At 40.5% G+C, this 15,760-nt stretch overlaps 1 protein-coding gene and 1 long non-coding RNA gene across 4 annotated transcripts in view; one reads left to right on the top strand and one right to left on the bottom strand.

Annotated features, from left to right (window-relative positions):
* Positions 1–9,542: 9,542 nt before the first annotated feature.
* The window catches only part of Mnat1 (MNAT1 component of CDK activating kinase), a 157,408-nt gene continuing 151,190 nt past the window's right edge, over positions 9,543–15,760 (bottom strand). For all 3 annotated transcript variants that reach the window (XR_015621693.1, XM_087552351.1, NM_153472.2), the window contains 1 exon segment: positions 9,543–9,981. Coding sequence is in view for 2 of the 3 variants with exons in the window: in XM_087552351.1 (XP_087408477.1) it covers positions 9,861–9,981 (121 nt within the window). In the remaining variant the exon portion in view is untranslated.
* LOC148005313 (uncharacterized) lies at positions 9,606–13,766 on the top strand. The gene is made up of 2 exons (XR_015623120.1): positions 9,606–10,826; positions 11,928–13,766. It is a non-coding gene; the product is annotated as an uncharacterized LOC148005313 (long non-coding RNA).

Genomic DNA, 15,760 nt, shown 5'->3' with positions numbered 1-15,760 from the left:
TAAAGTGAGACACAGCCAAAGTACATTTACACAGCGGATGTTTGAATCAAAATATCCTATTTTATACACGTGACACTATCAAAAACTACGTTTCTATCCTCACGCAAATTAGCAGTGGCTATCTTTTCAAAGTTCCATGTTTTGGGGTATTGGTGCAAGTGCCAAGGGAATGTTTCCTCTTCAGACTATTTACTGAAGTTAAGGTGCTTCCACCAATAAGATTAGAACCTAGTCACGTGCTCTGTAATGGGAAATATGAGGAAGATAATCTAATCCTCTCAAAAATGCCTTTCTACTCCTCCCAGAAGGCAGGAGTTGCCAAATAAAATCCCAGTACCAGGTGTACTGGGGGGACACCTCCCCTCAAGTTGTTGATCAGAGGTATGACAGAGACTCCTAAAAAAACAGAGGCTTTTGCCTTTGCTGACCAGAACTTAATTACCATTAATCTAGACCCCATTGCTAGAGACACCACCTATTTTTCTCTTAAGACATGGAGAAATCTAGCTGATAGCAGGAAGCCTCCTCCCTGTTGATTAGCTTTCATAGCACAGATGATGCAGTGCAGGCTGCTGTAGGTGCAGGAGGGATGTCAACAGTTTCACTCAGAAGTGAACAATAATGAGCAGGTTGGTAAGATATGCTCAAAGGGTGATGGTGGCATGAATGTTAATGGGGATAACCAACAACTTTCCGACTAGGGTTACAGCCTGCTCCACAGGAGGAAAAGGCATGTCCTAAGGTGGAGGGGGCAGCGTGAGCTCCCACTCCTAGCCAAAGAGCTATTGACATCGGTGGCTTCTAAAGGATGAGCCCCCTGGTGTGTCAGCCATGCTCCAGTGGATGAGCCCACACCCAGCAGTATGGTTAACAAACTTGATATGGTGGATTATCACAAAAGACACAAGCTTGGGAGGGGGCGGGGAGGCAGAGGGTGTGTAACCCAAGTAATATATACTGACACAGGCTATGAGGCACAATGATGTAGGTTATTCACTCTATGTAAGTGGTGTGAACTGTCTCCATGTAGCCATCCTGTAATATATAAGCAATATGATTATAAATGAAGAACACTTACATGCTTTTATAAATCCTGAGCCACTCTCTCCTCTCATGTAGTTTAAGAAGTGAACTGACGACTTAAGCCTAGGATCACCCTAACCTTAACTGATGATTCCTAGAACAAGGATTTTTAATGAATCCAGTAGAAAATCTGAGGTGGGATGCTCAATGATACAGTGTTTAAATTATGAGGCCCTTACTGAGTCACATGATCCAAGGCCACCACCAGTGCACTTTGTGATATATGTGTATTCCAGAGTAGTAGTATTTGCTTAAAGCAAATCATTTTCTTTCTTTTTTTTTTTTTTTTTTTTTTTTTTATTAACTTGAGTATTTCTTATATACATTTCAAGTGTTATTCCCTTTCCCCGTTTCCGGACAAACATCCCCCTCCCCCCTCCCCTTCCTTATGGGTGTTCCCCTCCCAACCCTCCCCCCATTGCCGCCCTCACCCCATAGTCTAGTTCACTGGGGGTTCAGTCTTAGCAGGACCCAGGGCTTCCCCTTCCACTGGTGCTCTTACTAGGATATTCATTGCTACCTATGGGGTCAGAGTCCAGGGTCAGTCCATGTATAGTATTTAGGTAGTGGCTTAGTCCCTGGAAGCTCTGGTTGCTTGACATTGTTGTACTTTTGGGGTCTCGAGCCCCTTCAAGCTCTTCCAGTTCTTTCTCTGATTCCTTCAACGGGGGACCTATTCTCAGTTCAGTGGTTTGCTGCTGGCATTCGCCTCTGTATTTGCTGTATTCTGGCTGTGTCTCTCAGGAGCGATCTACATCTGGCTCCTGTCGGTCTGCACTTCTTTGCTTCATCCATCTTGTCCAATTGGGTGGCTGTATATGTATGGGCCACCTGTGGGGCAGGCTCTGAATGGGTGTTCCTTCAGTCTCTGTTTTAATCTTTGCCTCTCCCTTCCCAGCCAAGGGTATTCTTTTTCCTCATTTAAAGAAGGAGTGAAGCATTCACATTTTGATCATCCGGCTTGAGTTTCGTTTGTTCTAGGGATCTAGGGTAATTCAAGCATTTGGGCTAATAGCCACTTATCAATGAGTGCATACCATGTATATCTTTCTGTGATTGGGTTAGCTCACTCAGGATGATATTTTCCAGTTCCAACCATTTGCCTATGAATTTCATAAACTCGTTTTTGATAGCTGAGTAATATTCCATTGTGTAGATGTACCACATTTTCTGTATCCATTCCTCTGTTGAAGGGCATCTGGGTTCTTTCCAGCTTCTGGCTATTATAAATAAGGCTGCGATGAACATAGTGGAGCATGTGTCTCTTTTATATGTTGAGGCATCTTTTGGGTATATGCCCAAGAGAGGTATAGCTGGATCCTCAGGCAGTTCAATGTCCAATTTTCTGAGGAACCTCCAGACTGATTTCCAGAATAGTTGTACCAGTCTGCAACCCCACCAACAATGGAGGAGTGTTCCTCTTTCTCTGCATCCTCGCCAGCATTTGCTGTCACCTGAGTTTTTTATCTTAGCCATTCTCACTGGTGTGAGGTGAAATCTCAGGGTTGTTTTGATTTGCATTTCCCTTATGACTAAAGGTGTTGAACATTTCTTTAGGTGTTTCTCAGCCATTCGGCATTCCTCAGCTGTGAATTCTTTGTTTAGCTCTGAACCCCATTTTTTAATAGGGTTATTTGTTTCCCTGCGGTCTAACTTCTTGAGTTCTTTGTATATTTTGGATATAAGGCCTCTATCTGTTGTAGGATTGGTAAAGATCTTTTCCCAATCTGTTGGTTGCCGTTTTGTCCTAACCACAGTGTCCTTTGCCTTACAGAAGCTTTGCAGTTTCATGAGATCCCATTTGTCGATTCTTGATCTTAGAGCATAAGCCATTGGTGTTTTCTTCAGGAAATTTTTTCCAGTGCCCATGTGTTCCAGATGCTTCCCTAGTTTTTCTTCTATTAGTTTGAGTGTGTCTGGTTTGATGTGGAGGTCCTTGATCCACTTGGACTTAAGCTTTGTACAGGGTGATAAGCATGGATCGATCTGCATTCTTCTACATGTTGCCCTCCAGTTGAACCAGCACCATTTGCTGAAAATGCTATCTTTTTTCCATTGGATGGTTTTGGCTCCTTTGTCAAAAATCAAGTGCCCATAGGTGTGTGGGTTCATTTCTGGGTCTTCAATTCTATTCCATTGGTCTATCTGTCTGTCTCTGTACCAATACCATGCAGTTTTTATCACTATTGCTCTGTAATACTGCTTGAGTTCAGGGATAGTGATTCCCCCTGAAGTCCTTTTATTGTTGAGGATAGCTTTAGCTATCCTGGGTTTTTTTTATTCCAGATGAATTTGCAAATTGTTCTGTCTAACTCTTTGAAGAATTGGATTGGTATTTTGATGGGGATTGCATTGAATCTGTAGATCGCTTTTGGTAAAATGGCCATTTTTACTAAATTAATCCTGCCAATCCATGAGCATGGGAGATCTTTCCATCTTCTGAGGTCTTCTTCAATTTCTTTCCTCAGTGTCTTGAAGTTCTTATCGTACAGATCTTTTACTTGCTTGGTTAAAGTCACACCGAGGTACTTTATATCATTTGGGTCTATTATGAAGGGTGTCGTTTCCCTAATTTCTTTCTCGGCTTGTTTCTCTTTTGTATAGAGGAAGGCAACTGATTTGAGTTAATTTTATACCCAGCCACTTTGCTGAAGTTGTTTATCAGTTTTAGTAGTTCTCTGGTGGAACTTTTGGGATCACTTAAATATACTATCATGTCATCTGCAAGTAGTGATATTTTGACCTCTTCTTTTCCGATCTGTATCCCCTTGATCTCCTTTTGTTGTCTGATTGCTCTGGCTAGAACTTCAAGAACTAAATTGAATAAGTAGGGAGAGAGTGGGCAGCCTTGTCTGGTCCCTGATTTTAGTGGGATTGCTTCAAGTTTCTCTCCATTTAGTTTAATGTTAGCAACTGGTTTGCTGTATATGGCTTTTACTATATTTAGGTATGGGCCTTGAATTCCTATTCTTTCCAGGACTTTTATCATGAAGGGGTGTTGAATTTTGTCAAATGCTTTCTCAGCATCTAATGAAATGATCATGTGGTTCTGTTCTTTCAGTTTGTTTATATAATGGATCACGTTGATGGTTTTCCGTATATTAAACCATCCCTGCATGCCTGTGATGAAGCCTACTTGATCATGGTGGATGATCGTTTTGATGTGCTCTTGAATTCGGTTTGCCAGAATTTTATTGAGCATTTTTGCATTGATATTCATAAGGGAAATTGGTCTGAAGTTCTCTTTCTTTGTTGTGTCTTTGTGTGGTTTAGGTATAAGAGTAATTGTGGCTTCGTAGAAGGAATTCGGTAGTGCTCCATCTGTTTCAATTTTGTGGAATAGTTTGGATAATATTGGTATGAGGTCTTCTATGAAGGTTTGATAGAATTCTGCACTAAACCCGTCTGGACCTGGGCTCTTTTTGGTTGGGAGACCTTTAATGACTGCTTCTATTTCCTTAGGAGTTATGGGGTTGTTTAATTGGTTTATCTGTTCCTGATTTAACTTCGATACCTGGTATCTGTCTAGGAAATTGTCGATTTCCTGAAGATTTTCAAGTTTTGTTGAATATAGGTTTTTATAGTAAGATCTGATGATTTTTTGAATTTCCTCTGAATCTGTAGTTATGTCTCCCTTTTCATTTCTGATTTTGTTAATTTGGATACACTCTCTGTGTCCTCTCGTTAGTCTGGCGAAGGGTTTATCTATCTTGTTGATTTTTTCAAAGAACCAACTTTTGGTTCTGTTGATTCTTTCTATGGTCCTTTTTGTTTCTACTTGGTTGATTTCAGCTCTGAGTTTGATTATTTCCTGCCTTCTACTCCTCCTGGGTGTATTTGCTTCTTTTTGTTCTAGAGCTTTTAGGTGTGCTGTCAAGCTGCTGACATATGCTCTTTCCTGTTTCTTTCTGCAGGCACTCAGCGCTATGAGTTTTCCTCTTAGCACAGCTTTCATTGTGTCCCATAAGTTTGGGTATGTTGTATCTTCATTTTCATTAAATTCTAAAAAGTTTTTAATTTCTTTCTTTATTTCTTCCTTGACCAGGTTATCATTGAGTAGAGCATTGTTCAATTTCCACGTATATGTGGGCATTCTTCCCTTACTGTTATTGAAGACCAGTTTTAGGCCGTGGTGGTCCGATAGCACGCATGGGATTATTTCTATCTTTCTGTACCTGTTGAGGCCCGTTTTTTGACCAATTATATGGTCAATTTTGGAGAAAGTACCATGAGGAGCTGAGAAGAAGGTATATCCTTTTGCTTTAGGATAGAATGTTCTATAAATATCCGTTAAGTCCATTTGGCTCATGACTTCTCTTAGTCTGTCTACGTCTCTGTTTAATTTCTGTTTCCATGATCTGTCCATTGATGAGAGTGGTGTGTTGAAATCTCCCACTATTATTGTGTGAGGTGCAATGTGTGCTTTGAGCTTTAGTAAGGTTTCTTTTACGTATGTAGGTGCCCTTGTATTTGGGGCATAGATATTTAGGATTGAGAGTTCATCTTGGTGGATTTTTCCTTTGATGAATATGAAGTGTCCTTCCTTATCTTTTTTGATGACTTTTAGTTGGAAATTGATTTTATTTGATATTAGAATGGCTACTCCAGCTTGCTTCTTCTGACCATTTGCTTGGAAAGTTGTTTTCCAGCCTTTCACTCTGAGGTAGTGTCTGTCTTTGTCTCTGAGGTGTGTTCCCTGTAGGCAGCAGAATGCAGGGTCCTCGTTGTGTATCCAGTTTGTTAATCTATGTCTTTTTATTGGGGAGTTGAGGCCATTGATATTGAGAGATATTAAGGAATAGTGATTATTGCTTCCCGTTATATTCATATTTGGATGTGAGGTTATGTTTGTGTGCTTTCATTCTCTTTGTTTTGTTGCCAAGACGATTAGTTTCTTGCTTCTTCTAGGGTATAGCTTGCCTCCTTATGTTGGGCTTTACCATTTATTATCCTTTGTAGTGCTGGATTTGTGGAAAGATATTGTGTAAATTTGGTTTTGTCATGGAATATCTTGGTTTCTCCATCAATGTTAATTGAGAGTTTTGCTGGATACAGTAACCTGGGCTGGCATTTGTGTTCTCTTAGGGTCTGTATAACATCAGTCCAGGATCTTCTGGCCTTCATAGTTTCTGGCGAGAAGTCTGGTGTGATTCTGATAGGTCTCCCTTTATATGTTACTTGACCTTTTTCCCTTACTGCTTTTAATATTCTTTCTTTATTTTGTGCGTTTGGTGTTTTGACAATTATGTGACGGGAGGTGTTTCTTTTCTGGTCCAATCTATTTGGAGTTCTGTAGGCTTCTTGTATGTCTATGGGTATCTCTTTTTTTAGGTTAGGGAAGTTTTCTTCTATGATTTTGTTGAAGATATTTACTGGTCCTTTGAGCTGGGAGTCTTCACTCTCTTCTATACCTAGTATCCTTAGGTTTGATCTTCTCATTGAGTCCTGGATTTCCTGTATGTTTTGGACCAGTAGCTTTTTCTGCTTTACATTATCTTTGACAGTTGAGTCAATGATTTCTAGGGAATCTTCTGCTCCTGAGATTCTCTCTTCCATCTCTTGTATTCTGTTGGTGAAGCTTGTATCTACAGCTCCTTGTCTCTTCTTTTGGTTTTCTATATCCAGGGTTGTTTCCATGTGTTCTTTCTTGATTGCTTCTATTTCCATTTTTAATTCCTTCAACTGTTTGATTGTGTTTTCTTGGAATTCTTTCAGGGATTTTTGTGTCTCCTCTCTATGGGCTTCTACTTGTTTATTTATGTTTTCCTGGAATTCTTTCAGGGATTTTTGCGATTCTTTCAGGCATTTTTGCGATTCTTTCAGGCATTTTTGCGATTCCTCTCTGTAGGCTTCTACTTGTTCTCTAAGGGAGTTCTTCACGTCTTTCTTGAAGTCCTCCAGCATCATGATCAAAAATGATTTTGGAACTAGATCTTGCTTTTCTGGTGTGTTTGGATATTCCATGTTTTTTTTGATGGGAGAATTGGGCTCCGATGGTGCCATGTAGTCTTGGTTTCTGTTGCCTGGGTTCCTGCGCTTGCCTCTCGCCATCAGATTATCTCTAGTGTTACTTTGTTCTGCTATTTCTGACAGTGGCTAGACTGTCCTATAAGCCTGTGTGTCAGGAGTGCTGTAGACCTGTTTTCCTCTCTTTCAGTCAGTTATGGGGACAGAGTGTTCTGCTTTCGGGCGTGTGGTTTTTCCTCTCTACAGGTCTTCAGCTGTTCCTGTGGGCCTGTGTCTTGAGTTCACCAGGCAGCTTTCTTGCAGCAGAAAAGTTGGTCTTACCTGTGGTCCCGAGGCTCAAGTTCGCTCATGGGGTGCTACCCACGGGCTCTCTGCAGCGGCAGCAACCAGGAAGACCTGTGCCGCCGTTTCCGGGAGCTTCAGTGCACCAGGGTTCCAGATGGTCTTTGGCTTTTTCCTCTGGCGTCCGAGCTGTGTGTGCAGAGAGCAGTCTCTTCTGGTTTCCCAGGCTTTTCTGCCTCTCTGAAGGTTTAGCTCTCCCTCCCACGGGATTTGGGTGCAGAGAACTGTTTATCCGGTCTGTTTCCTTCTGGTTCTGGTGGTGTCTCAGGCACAGGGGTCCTGCCGCTCCTGGGCCTTCCCCCACGGGAGCCCAGAGGCCCTACACAGCTTTCTCTTGGGCCAGGGATGTGGGCAGGGGTGAGCAGTGTTGGTGGTCTCTTCCGCTCTGCAGCCTCAGGAGTGCCCACCTGACCAGGCGGTTGGGTCTCTCTCTCACAGGGTCTGGGGGCAGAGAGCTGCAGCAAATCATTTTCTATGTAATGAACTTGAGAACTCTCAGGGCATCAGTGAGGTCATCCATTGACAAACATTTGTATCCCACAGGGTTAGACCTTTGCTCTGTAAAACTTCCTGAAGTCTTTCTGTAATGGGATTACCAAGACCTGGCTGTTATACAGCCACTATCTCAGTCACCTCTAGAGCATGGCCTCCGGCCTTGCTACTTGGGTTTGAGTCCTGGCTCTGATACTTTTAAGTTACCATACACCTCTGTCTGCTAGAACAGGGGAGGTGATGATGGGATTGTTTGTAAGGATTAGAAAACACTGGCTATTTCTGTACTAGTGAAGATGAAAGGCTTGCACACTCTGTCTCAGGAAGACATCACCTAGTGTAGAATATTCGCATTTTTCACTGGCATGCTCTTTCTCCATTTCATTTAATCCAACAGAGTCAGGTAAAGATTTCTAAGTCAGATGCAAAACAAAGCTTGAGTTTTTTTTTTTTTTTTTTTTTTTTTTTGGTTCTTTTTTTCGGAGCTGGGGACCGAACCCAGGGCCTTGCGCTTCCTAGGTAAGCGCTCTACCACTGAGCTAAATCCCCAGCCCCAAAGCTTGAGTTTTTTAATTAGTTCATTAACTGTAGGTATATTGATTCTGCACATGAGTGCAGCGAAGCCCTAGCCACATTGTCATCACTTCATCAGATTTATAGATTGGACGTAAAAGCGTTAACTACCAATTAGCAAAAAACCTAATATAAGGAATATGACATACTCACTTCAGAGTGGATTTGGATTAAGAAGTAACTTGATCTAATTCTAGCTTTTTACTAATTTACATATATAATCTTGGCTTATTCAACTTCTTGGTTTTCTCATTTATCAAAGATGAGAAGTGTTGTAACTTCTAGCAAAGAAGTTTGGTCCCACAAGATACACTGAAGTGGATCCCCACTTAGTAAAGATGGTGCTGTTATATATGACTATTAGCACTGATATTACCAAAGACTTGATTCATTTAACTCTACGCCCATAAAATTAGCATCTGTTGTGATAGAAATTTGATAGACAATTCTTTAATTTCCTTGAAAAGCCTATGTTCTATACCCAGGGGCCCATGCAACAGACTCACACACGGTGGGATCCTCATGTATCTGTCCAACCCACACCCAAACTAAACAAAACCATGAGCACAGTAAAACCCCTTGAAGCTTTGGTGGAAAACTACATCAGTCTATAATTTATGCTGGGAAATTTCACTTACATGGTACCTTTACCAGTCTCAACATCTCATCATAAAATGACCTCACATCGGCAGTGAAAGGTGCCATTGATGTATTAAGTTTTATTAGCTCACTTCTTTGAATCTGCCATTAAAGCAGGTTAATGCTATGCTCTGGTTTATCATGAGTGTGGCTCACAGCTGGGAACCATATTAAGTGTGCCTCACTTTGCACCACTAAGAACAGTCCCCAAGACTCTTACTGAAGAGGAAGGGCCACAACACAGATCAGGCTTTTCTTGACACAGCCTGCTGCTAGGATGAAACATATCTACTTGTCTGGACCACTGTTAATAAGACGTTAGAAAAAAAAAGTTTTATGGGGAAAATACAGACTTGAATAATAACACTGAATGTTATAATCAAAAAGGCATTTGGAAATATGTTCCAGAAAAACACTGTAAGAAGAAGAAAAAACCCCACAAAATGTATCATAAAGTCAAGCTTTATTTTTTTAAAAAATGTATGTCAACACCATACATAGGCAAATCATTTATTTCTTTCTTGTTATATGAGGTTCAATGCTTCGATCCCTGTCTGAAGAATAGAAGTAAAAAATAAATCTCTTCCATGAATCTATATGCAACACATTTCTCAACTTGGTCCAGACTGCCATAAACACCTGAACACAGCAGCCAGCGGTGGTGTGCTGTGCAGCTGCGTGGGCTGGGACTTTACAAATTTCTTTACTTCCAAACCCCTTGGTTTGGTTCCAAGATCCAGATTTTATAAATGAGAAAATACAGGCTATCTGGGCTGCCAGAAAAGCCCACTGAATGCATCCTGTAGCGCTCTGTGACAAGCAAGAGAAGAAGTATAGCCGCCAGCTAGATCCTGTGGAGATGCAGCTCGGACGTGGTTCAAATACCTGAAAGAAAACAGAAAGTACAACACTGACGTGAAACCGTAGGTCAGTGACAGTTGGCAAAGCAAGTGTGAAACTGATTCCACATTTGGAAAGGAATTCCAAGACTGAAATGTTCAGGTTTTTATAAATGAACATTACTTTTTAAAAGGAAACATGCCAACTGTATATATGGATTGGCCAACTGCTAAGTTACAAAGGACGATGAAGTCTAAGAATAGTCCTTATAACCTATACATTTTGATGAAATGTTAAACTGTTCACTGTTTCAAACTTTCCAGTACTGATTGGTTTTGTTGGAGGCTGTTTGGGGCATCCAATGAATGCTGTCCTTTCCAGAACGCTCTTGATACAAACACATCGTGACACGATTATGCTACTCACATTTTTACAAAGGCATTTTAAAGCAAAAATCTTACATATGGAAAATAAACGCAGCCAGAAAGAGAGCACACAATAGTTCAAAATCACCTTAGTATCCCATTGTCTCCTTCCTTGCAAAGGAAGAAACCTTAGAAATAACAAGTCCAGGAAGCCGGAGATGAACCTAAGCTGAACCACTGACCTGAAGAGTCAGGTTATAGTCATGAGGACAGAAGAACTGAACCCACCACAAAAGACAAAACAACAATGTTTCTTCAAGCTCTTTTTTAACCAATGAAAAATTTTCTGCCTTCATAAAAATAGACAAAACAGGCCTAAAAGCTAAGGGGATGTCAGCAGAGGAATGACTCGTCAGTCAGTCCACAACTGCAGGAAAGAATCATTGCAGTCTTGCGTTCCTGACTCTGGAGGAAGCCACATGGGCCCTGGAAACAAAGCTGCTTCACCCACATTCAGAATTACAGGTATGGCAAATGAATAAATCAGGAGGCAGGACACTTTAATAGCTTGGAGCCTTTTCTACTTATTCATTCTAACTTCCTGTGTGTCAAGATCTTAATGCATGAGCAACTTCTTATTTCTAACATAATAACAAGTCAGCTTTTTGTTTGTGTCTGTTTTAATAAGCTTGTATGATTAAAACATATATGGCAACTTAAGGAACCAAGTAGAAGCTGACAGGCCAAACTCCTGGAATTGGCTATAATTTACTCACATTGCCACAAATCATGGTCTTAACTCAAATCTTTGCTTTTCTGCCAAGGGTAAAAGTCAAAGGAGAAAGAAATGAATGCTTATTTAGCAACAATCCAAAACTCTTTGAGCAGTATATTTATAGCATACAAGTTATTTGTATATCTACCCTTAAAACTTATTTATAAGTTATAAAGAACATTAGTAATGGATACTCTATGTAATGTAATCATATAATTGTATACAATTATAGGATCATATGAAATGAATATAAATGAAAAATTTTAAGAGATAAAATAAAACATGAATTATGCCATATTACAGGCCTCTGAGGATGCATCCTACTTCAGAGACTGTGTTAAGTGTCACTGATGAGCTCCTGGTAGAGCCCTAAGTCTCACAGGAACTGAACAGGAATAAATTAGATCTACCACGTAAATATAATGTTATTTTCTTATTACTCTCCCAGAGCACAATAAATGCCAGCTGTTAAGATTCTGCTGGATAGAGCAGGGTGTGGCAGTGCTCGCCTTTAATCCCAACACTCAAGAGGCAGAGGCAGGCGGATCTCTGAGTTTGAGGCCAGTCTGGTCTACAGAGTGAGTTCCAGAATAGCCAGAGCTACAAAGTAAAACCTGTCACAAAAACAAACAAGCAAACAAACACGAGCAAAACAAAACAACCCGAAAAGGATTCCTACCAACAAACAAGGTGCATGGCAGCTGCCTGAGAGAGTAAACTCAACTCCTAACACCAGAGCCTCAGTGCTAATCACATTGATAAGTAAAAGAACTTAGATACTCCCATTTTTGACTTGTGTTTAACTGATTTTTATCCACATACCAAAGAATGGCACATTGCTCTCTCCTCAGATCCTCAAAAGAAAAGTCCTATATGGTTCACAACCCACAGAATCCAAATGCTGCAGCGCTTGTCAACAGTCAGAAAATAATTGTCACGAGTGGATTGGCTTTCCCAGCCGTAATAGAACTCCATGAGCAGCTAACTATTGATTCATTGCATTTGGTCTGGCTTGCTTCTGGGAAAGTTGAGTCACACCAGCCTGGCTTGGCAAGTCCAGTACACACACTTGGAGTGTGCATCCAGCTTTTTATATGTTATGTTGAGAAGCCTGAAACAGCTGCACGGCTGGCAGGCAAGCCAGGCCCCGTAAAATACCTAAAACAGTTGCATCTTCTAATTTATGATGGTGCACTGTTTCCATAAAGAGTATATAAAACGGTTCAGCTTTTATAAGGAAAATGTAATAAACAGTCATACTCATTGAGGCCATAAATGCATTTTTTAAAAGTTTATCTAAAATGATTAATTAGTGTTTGAAAATAGTACTTCTTGAACACAGTCATAATCCAAAGCAATGAGCAAATATTGTTAAAGTTGAGTTATTAATGGTAAGTTGTGCGATTCTCATTGCCAAAATAAGTCAAATAAAATGTCTTTGCGCAACAGTGAAGAGTATGCATTTCACTGTGTAGTCACTTACACTAAGCATGTCTGGGACTATGGCCTTTAAGAGTCCTCCCTACTTAGATTGCTCTTTTTGATCTCCGGGGCTATACAAAACTTTTACTGTTAACTGTTTCAAAATATTTGAACCAAGGCAATCTGTATTAATTCCATTTAAAAACATAGTTGATTCTTACTATTTGGTTGTGGGATTTTGTTTCTTGGTGTTTTAATTCACTGTTTAAATCCTTTAATCATTCTGGTATGCCGGAGTTCTTTAAGGATCTGCCACACTGGAACCAGATGTCAAAAATTTAGGTTTTGCCTTCCTTCCCCACCTGTCTCCACACCTCTGTTTATTCTTCTGTGATTATAAATGACATCTCTTGGGACTATGTCATAGGTCAGCAACATTTAATGTATAATTCTATATAACAAAACAAGAAATATACCTTATGCAAATTCATTTCCAGAAATCAGAAAGCTTTCTGGGTCCTGGATACAACAGCTCTACTTAGCCAATCCCAAGACACTAGTTCTGCTTTTTGTGGCTTTAATTTAAATATGTCTTAAGTCTTATACATAAAAACCAATGTGAGGCTGCTTATTTTGGCAGCTCTACCCTATTTTTACTGAAAACAGACTAAAGTCAGATTTTTTTAAAAAATCATAATTTTCTCGATAAAGCGTAACTATGTCTTCAAAACCAATTATAACTCTTATATAAAGGACATTTTGCACTCTGCACATACTCCGTGTAAAGTTGCCTTCCTGTGTAGCTGTGTAGTATGGTCGCGAGTGGACTCTGGAGACGCAGGGGAAGGCACAGCACGGTGGGCCTTAAGAGGGGAAGGAGCTGAGACATTAGACTCGGTGGTTTTCCTGAACTTCAATTTACACCGTCACTTTTTCTTCTCACTTTTAGCAGTTTTTGTTCCCCAGTAGGTGGTATAATTACACTTTGCTTCAGGAAGCCTTTGTTTCCAGAGGTCTGGACAGAGAGTGCCTCTGAGCCTCCTCTTACTATTTGCTTCCCTTTAAGAGTCTTGCACTGCCCACCTGGCAGACATCTTGCATTCAGCTCCTCCTGCTGCTGGTCAAACGGAGCTCCCAGGAAGGGGCAGAGTGCAGAGCGAGCCAGCAATGCCACTATAAGCAGTGGTCACATCTCTTTGTGATAAAGCCAGCATGCCCTTTGGAACAAGTTTCAGAATTGAAATGGAAATAAAAATGGTTTCATATTAGCTGCTTCTCTTTTAAATTATTGGGCCCTGTGAAGAACTGCATTCTGAACTGGTTCAAAGTAAGTAAGGTAATGAAGCCTAGAGAATAAGACCTGTTTCTGGAAAAATAGGGTGAGCTTCCTCATGCTTTATTCTGAGACTGGGTCTTCCTACATTTCCAGGGATGGCCTTGAACTACTGATCTTCCTATCTACAGGATCATAGCACTGCAAGCTATAGGGAGCCCATTTAAAGCTTGCATTTAACGCCATCATGAGTTAGCAGACCTGTTCCATATAGTTCTCTGCTCCAGATGTCAAGACTAAGTAGAAGTGTAAGGATTTCATCCCATGGGCTTGGAAGTTACTTGCTGGTAGAACATGACTAAGATGTTCAAGGCCCTGGTTTCAGTCCTGTGCATTATGGCCCACAAGGTTTAGCGATGACTACACAATATTTTTATTGGACCAGGGAGATAACTTAGTCAGTAAACTGTTTGTTATGCAAGCTGAGGACTCAAGTTCAAATTTCTGGCACACACATAAAAAGATAGGTGCTGTGGTACATACTTCTAATCCCAGTGCTAAGAAGGAACCGGAAGGAAGATCGGTGGAGCTCCTGGCCAGTCGGCCTTGCTTAACTGGTGGAGCAGACCAATGTGAGACCTGCTTTAAAGGAGGTGGACGATTTTCCTGAGGATGACACACTGGCCACTACTTGTGTACATGCAGGTGTACCTACACCCACAGACACACATGCAACACTTCACAAAACAATAACCAACAATAGGTACTCAGACTATTGCTAAAATATATCATTTAACATGTGCTAGCCTAACTAATCACAACAATAGAATAAGAACGAACGGATATGCAAAGATAGATGGGGAAGCTACTATGATTCCAATGCTGTCCAGAATTCTGCAGATAGTTTGATTATAAAAACACATGGCTTCATGAACGCCAACCAACCAAAACAACTTAACTTCTATGCATGGCTACGCCACTCTTTATTGGTCTAGTCAGTGGGTAAGGATGCAGGCGAATGAGCTCAACAGGAAAGCTGTCTCACATTTACCCCAGCATGCTCTGGGAGAAGGAGCAATTATGCCAGATGTCTAAGCAATCTCAAAAGCAAGGCTTGGATCTGGAAATCAAGACTGTATGCTATCCACAGGCACACCAGGATTTACTGCTCATTCCAGACCATTACACAGATTCTAATATCAGCTGAAGTAAACTACTATTGCTCCTCAGAGCTATACTAAGCATTGTAGGATAAAGAAGTTATCACTGTAAATTCATAAATGTGTAATGCAAGTAATGTTTCCTTGATCTGAGTATAAACCAAGGACTAGAGAACCCTAGCTATTTAAATATGTATGCATTCTATGAACGATACCATGTGGCAGTGTTGGATATCCCTACTGATAGGCCTCGAAGGATAGATTCTGCATATATAATAGATACTAACATAAGAATATCTTAAGAATTGAGCACTGTGATGTTTTGAATGCATACTGCTCCCCACTGTATTTGAATTCTTGGTCCCCGGTTAATGGCACTGTTTTGGGGGAAGTTGTTGGGAGAGTCATCCTTCAGGAGAAAATATACCATTAGGAATGAGCTTTCAGACTTCATATACTTGACACACTTCCTGGTTGCTCCCTCCTTGAGGTTGTTTGAGCTGAGAGAATCTGATCTCTCAGTCACCTGCTTCTTGCTGTTGTGCAACCCCACCATGATAAACTCTTATCCCTCCGGAGCCATGAGCCAAATAAATTCTTCCTTCTATAACCTACCTCGGAACAGAAAAGCATTTAATATAGGCCCTATAATATAAACTTGGATAAATTCAACACTATCCACAACAGCCAATAGACCAAATGATTTTTGATAAATATTGAATGTATTTACCAAAATCAGAAGGTATTTATTTAAAAAACAAATTATTACGTTTGGCTAATTTTAATATAGGCTTTCCAATTTGAAACTGTAGACAAAAAAGATCCAATA

Source organism: Rattus norvegicus, chromosome 6 (genome assembly GCF_021556685.1).
Source record: "Rattus norvegicus strain SHRSP/BbbUtx chromosome 6, alternate assembly SHRSP_T2T, whole genome shotgun sequence".
Lineage (NCBI taxonomy): Eukaryota > Metazoa > Chordata > Mammalia > Rodentia > Muridae > Rattus > Rattus norvegicus.
This window is presented reverse-complemented; position numbering and strand designations above follow the sequence as displayed.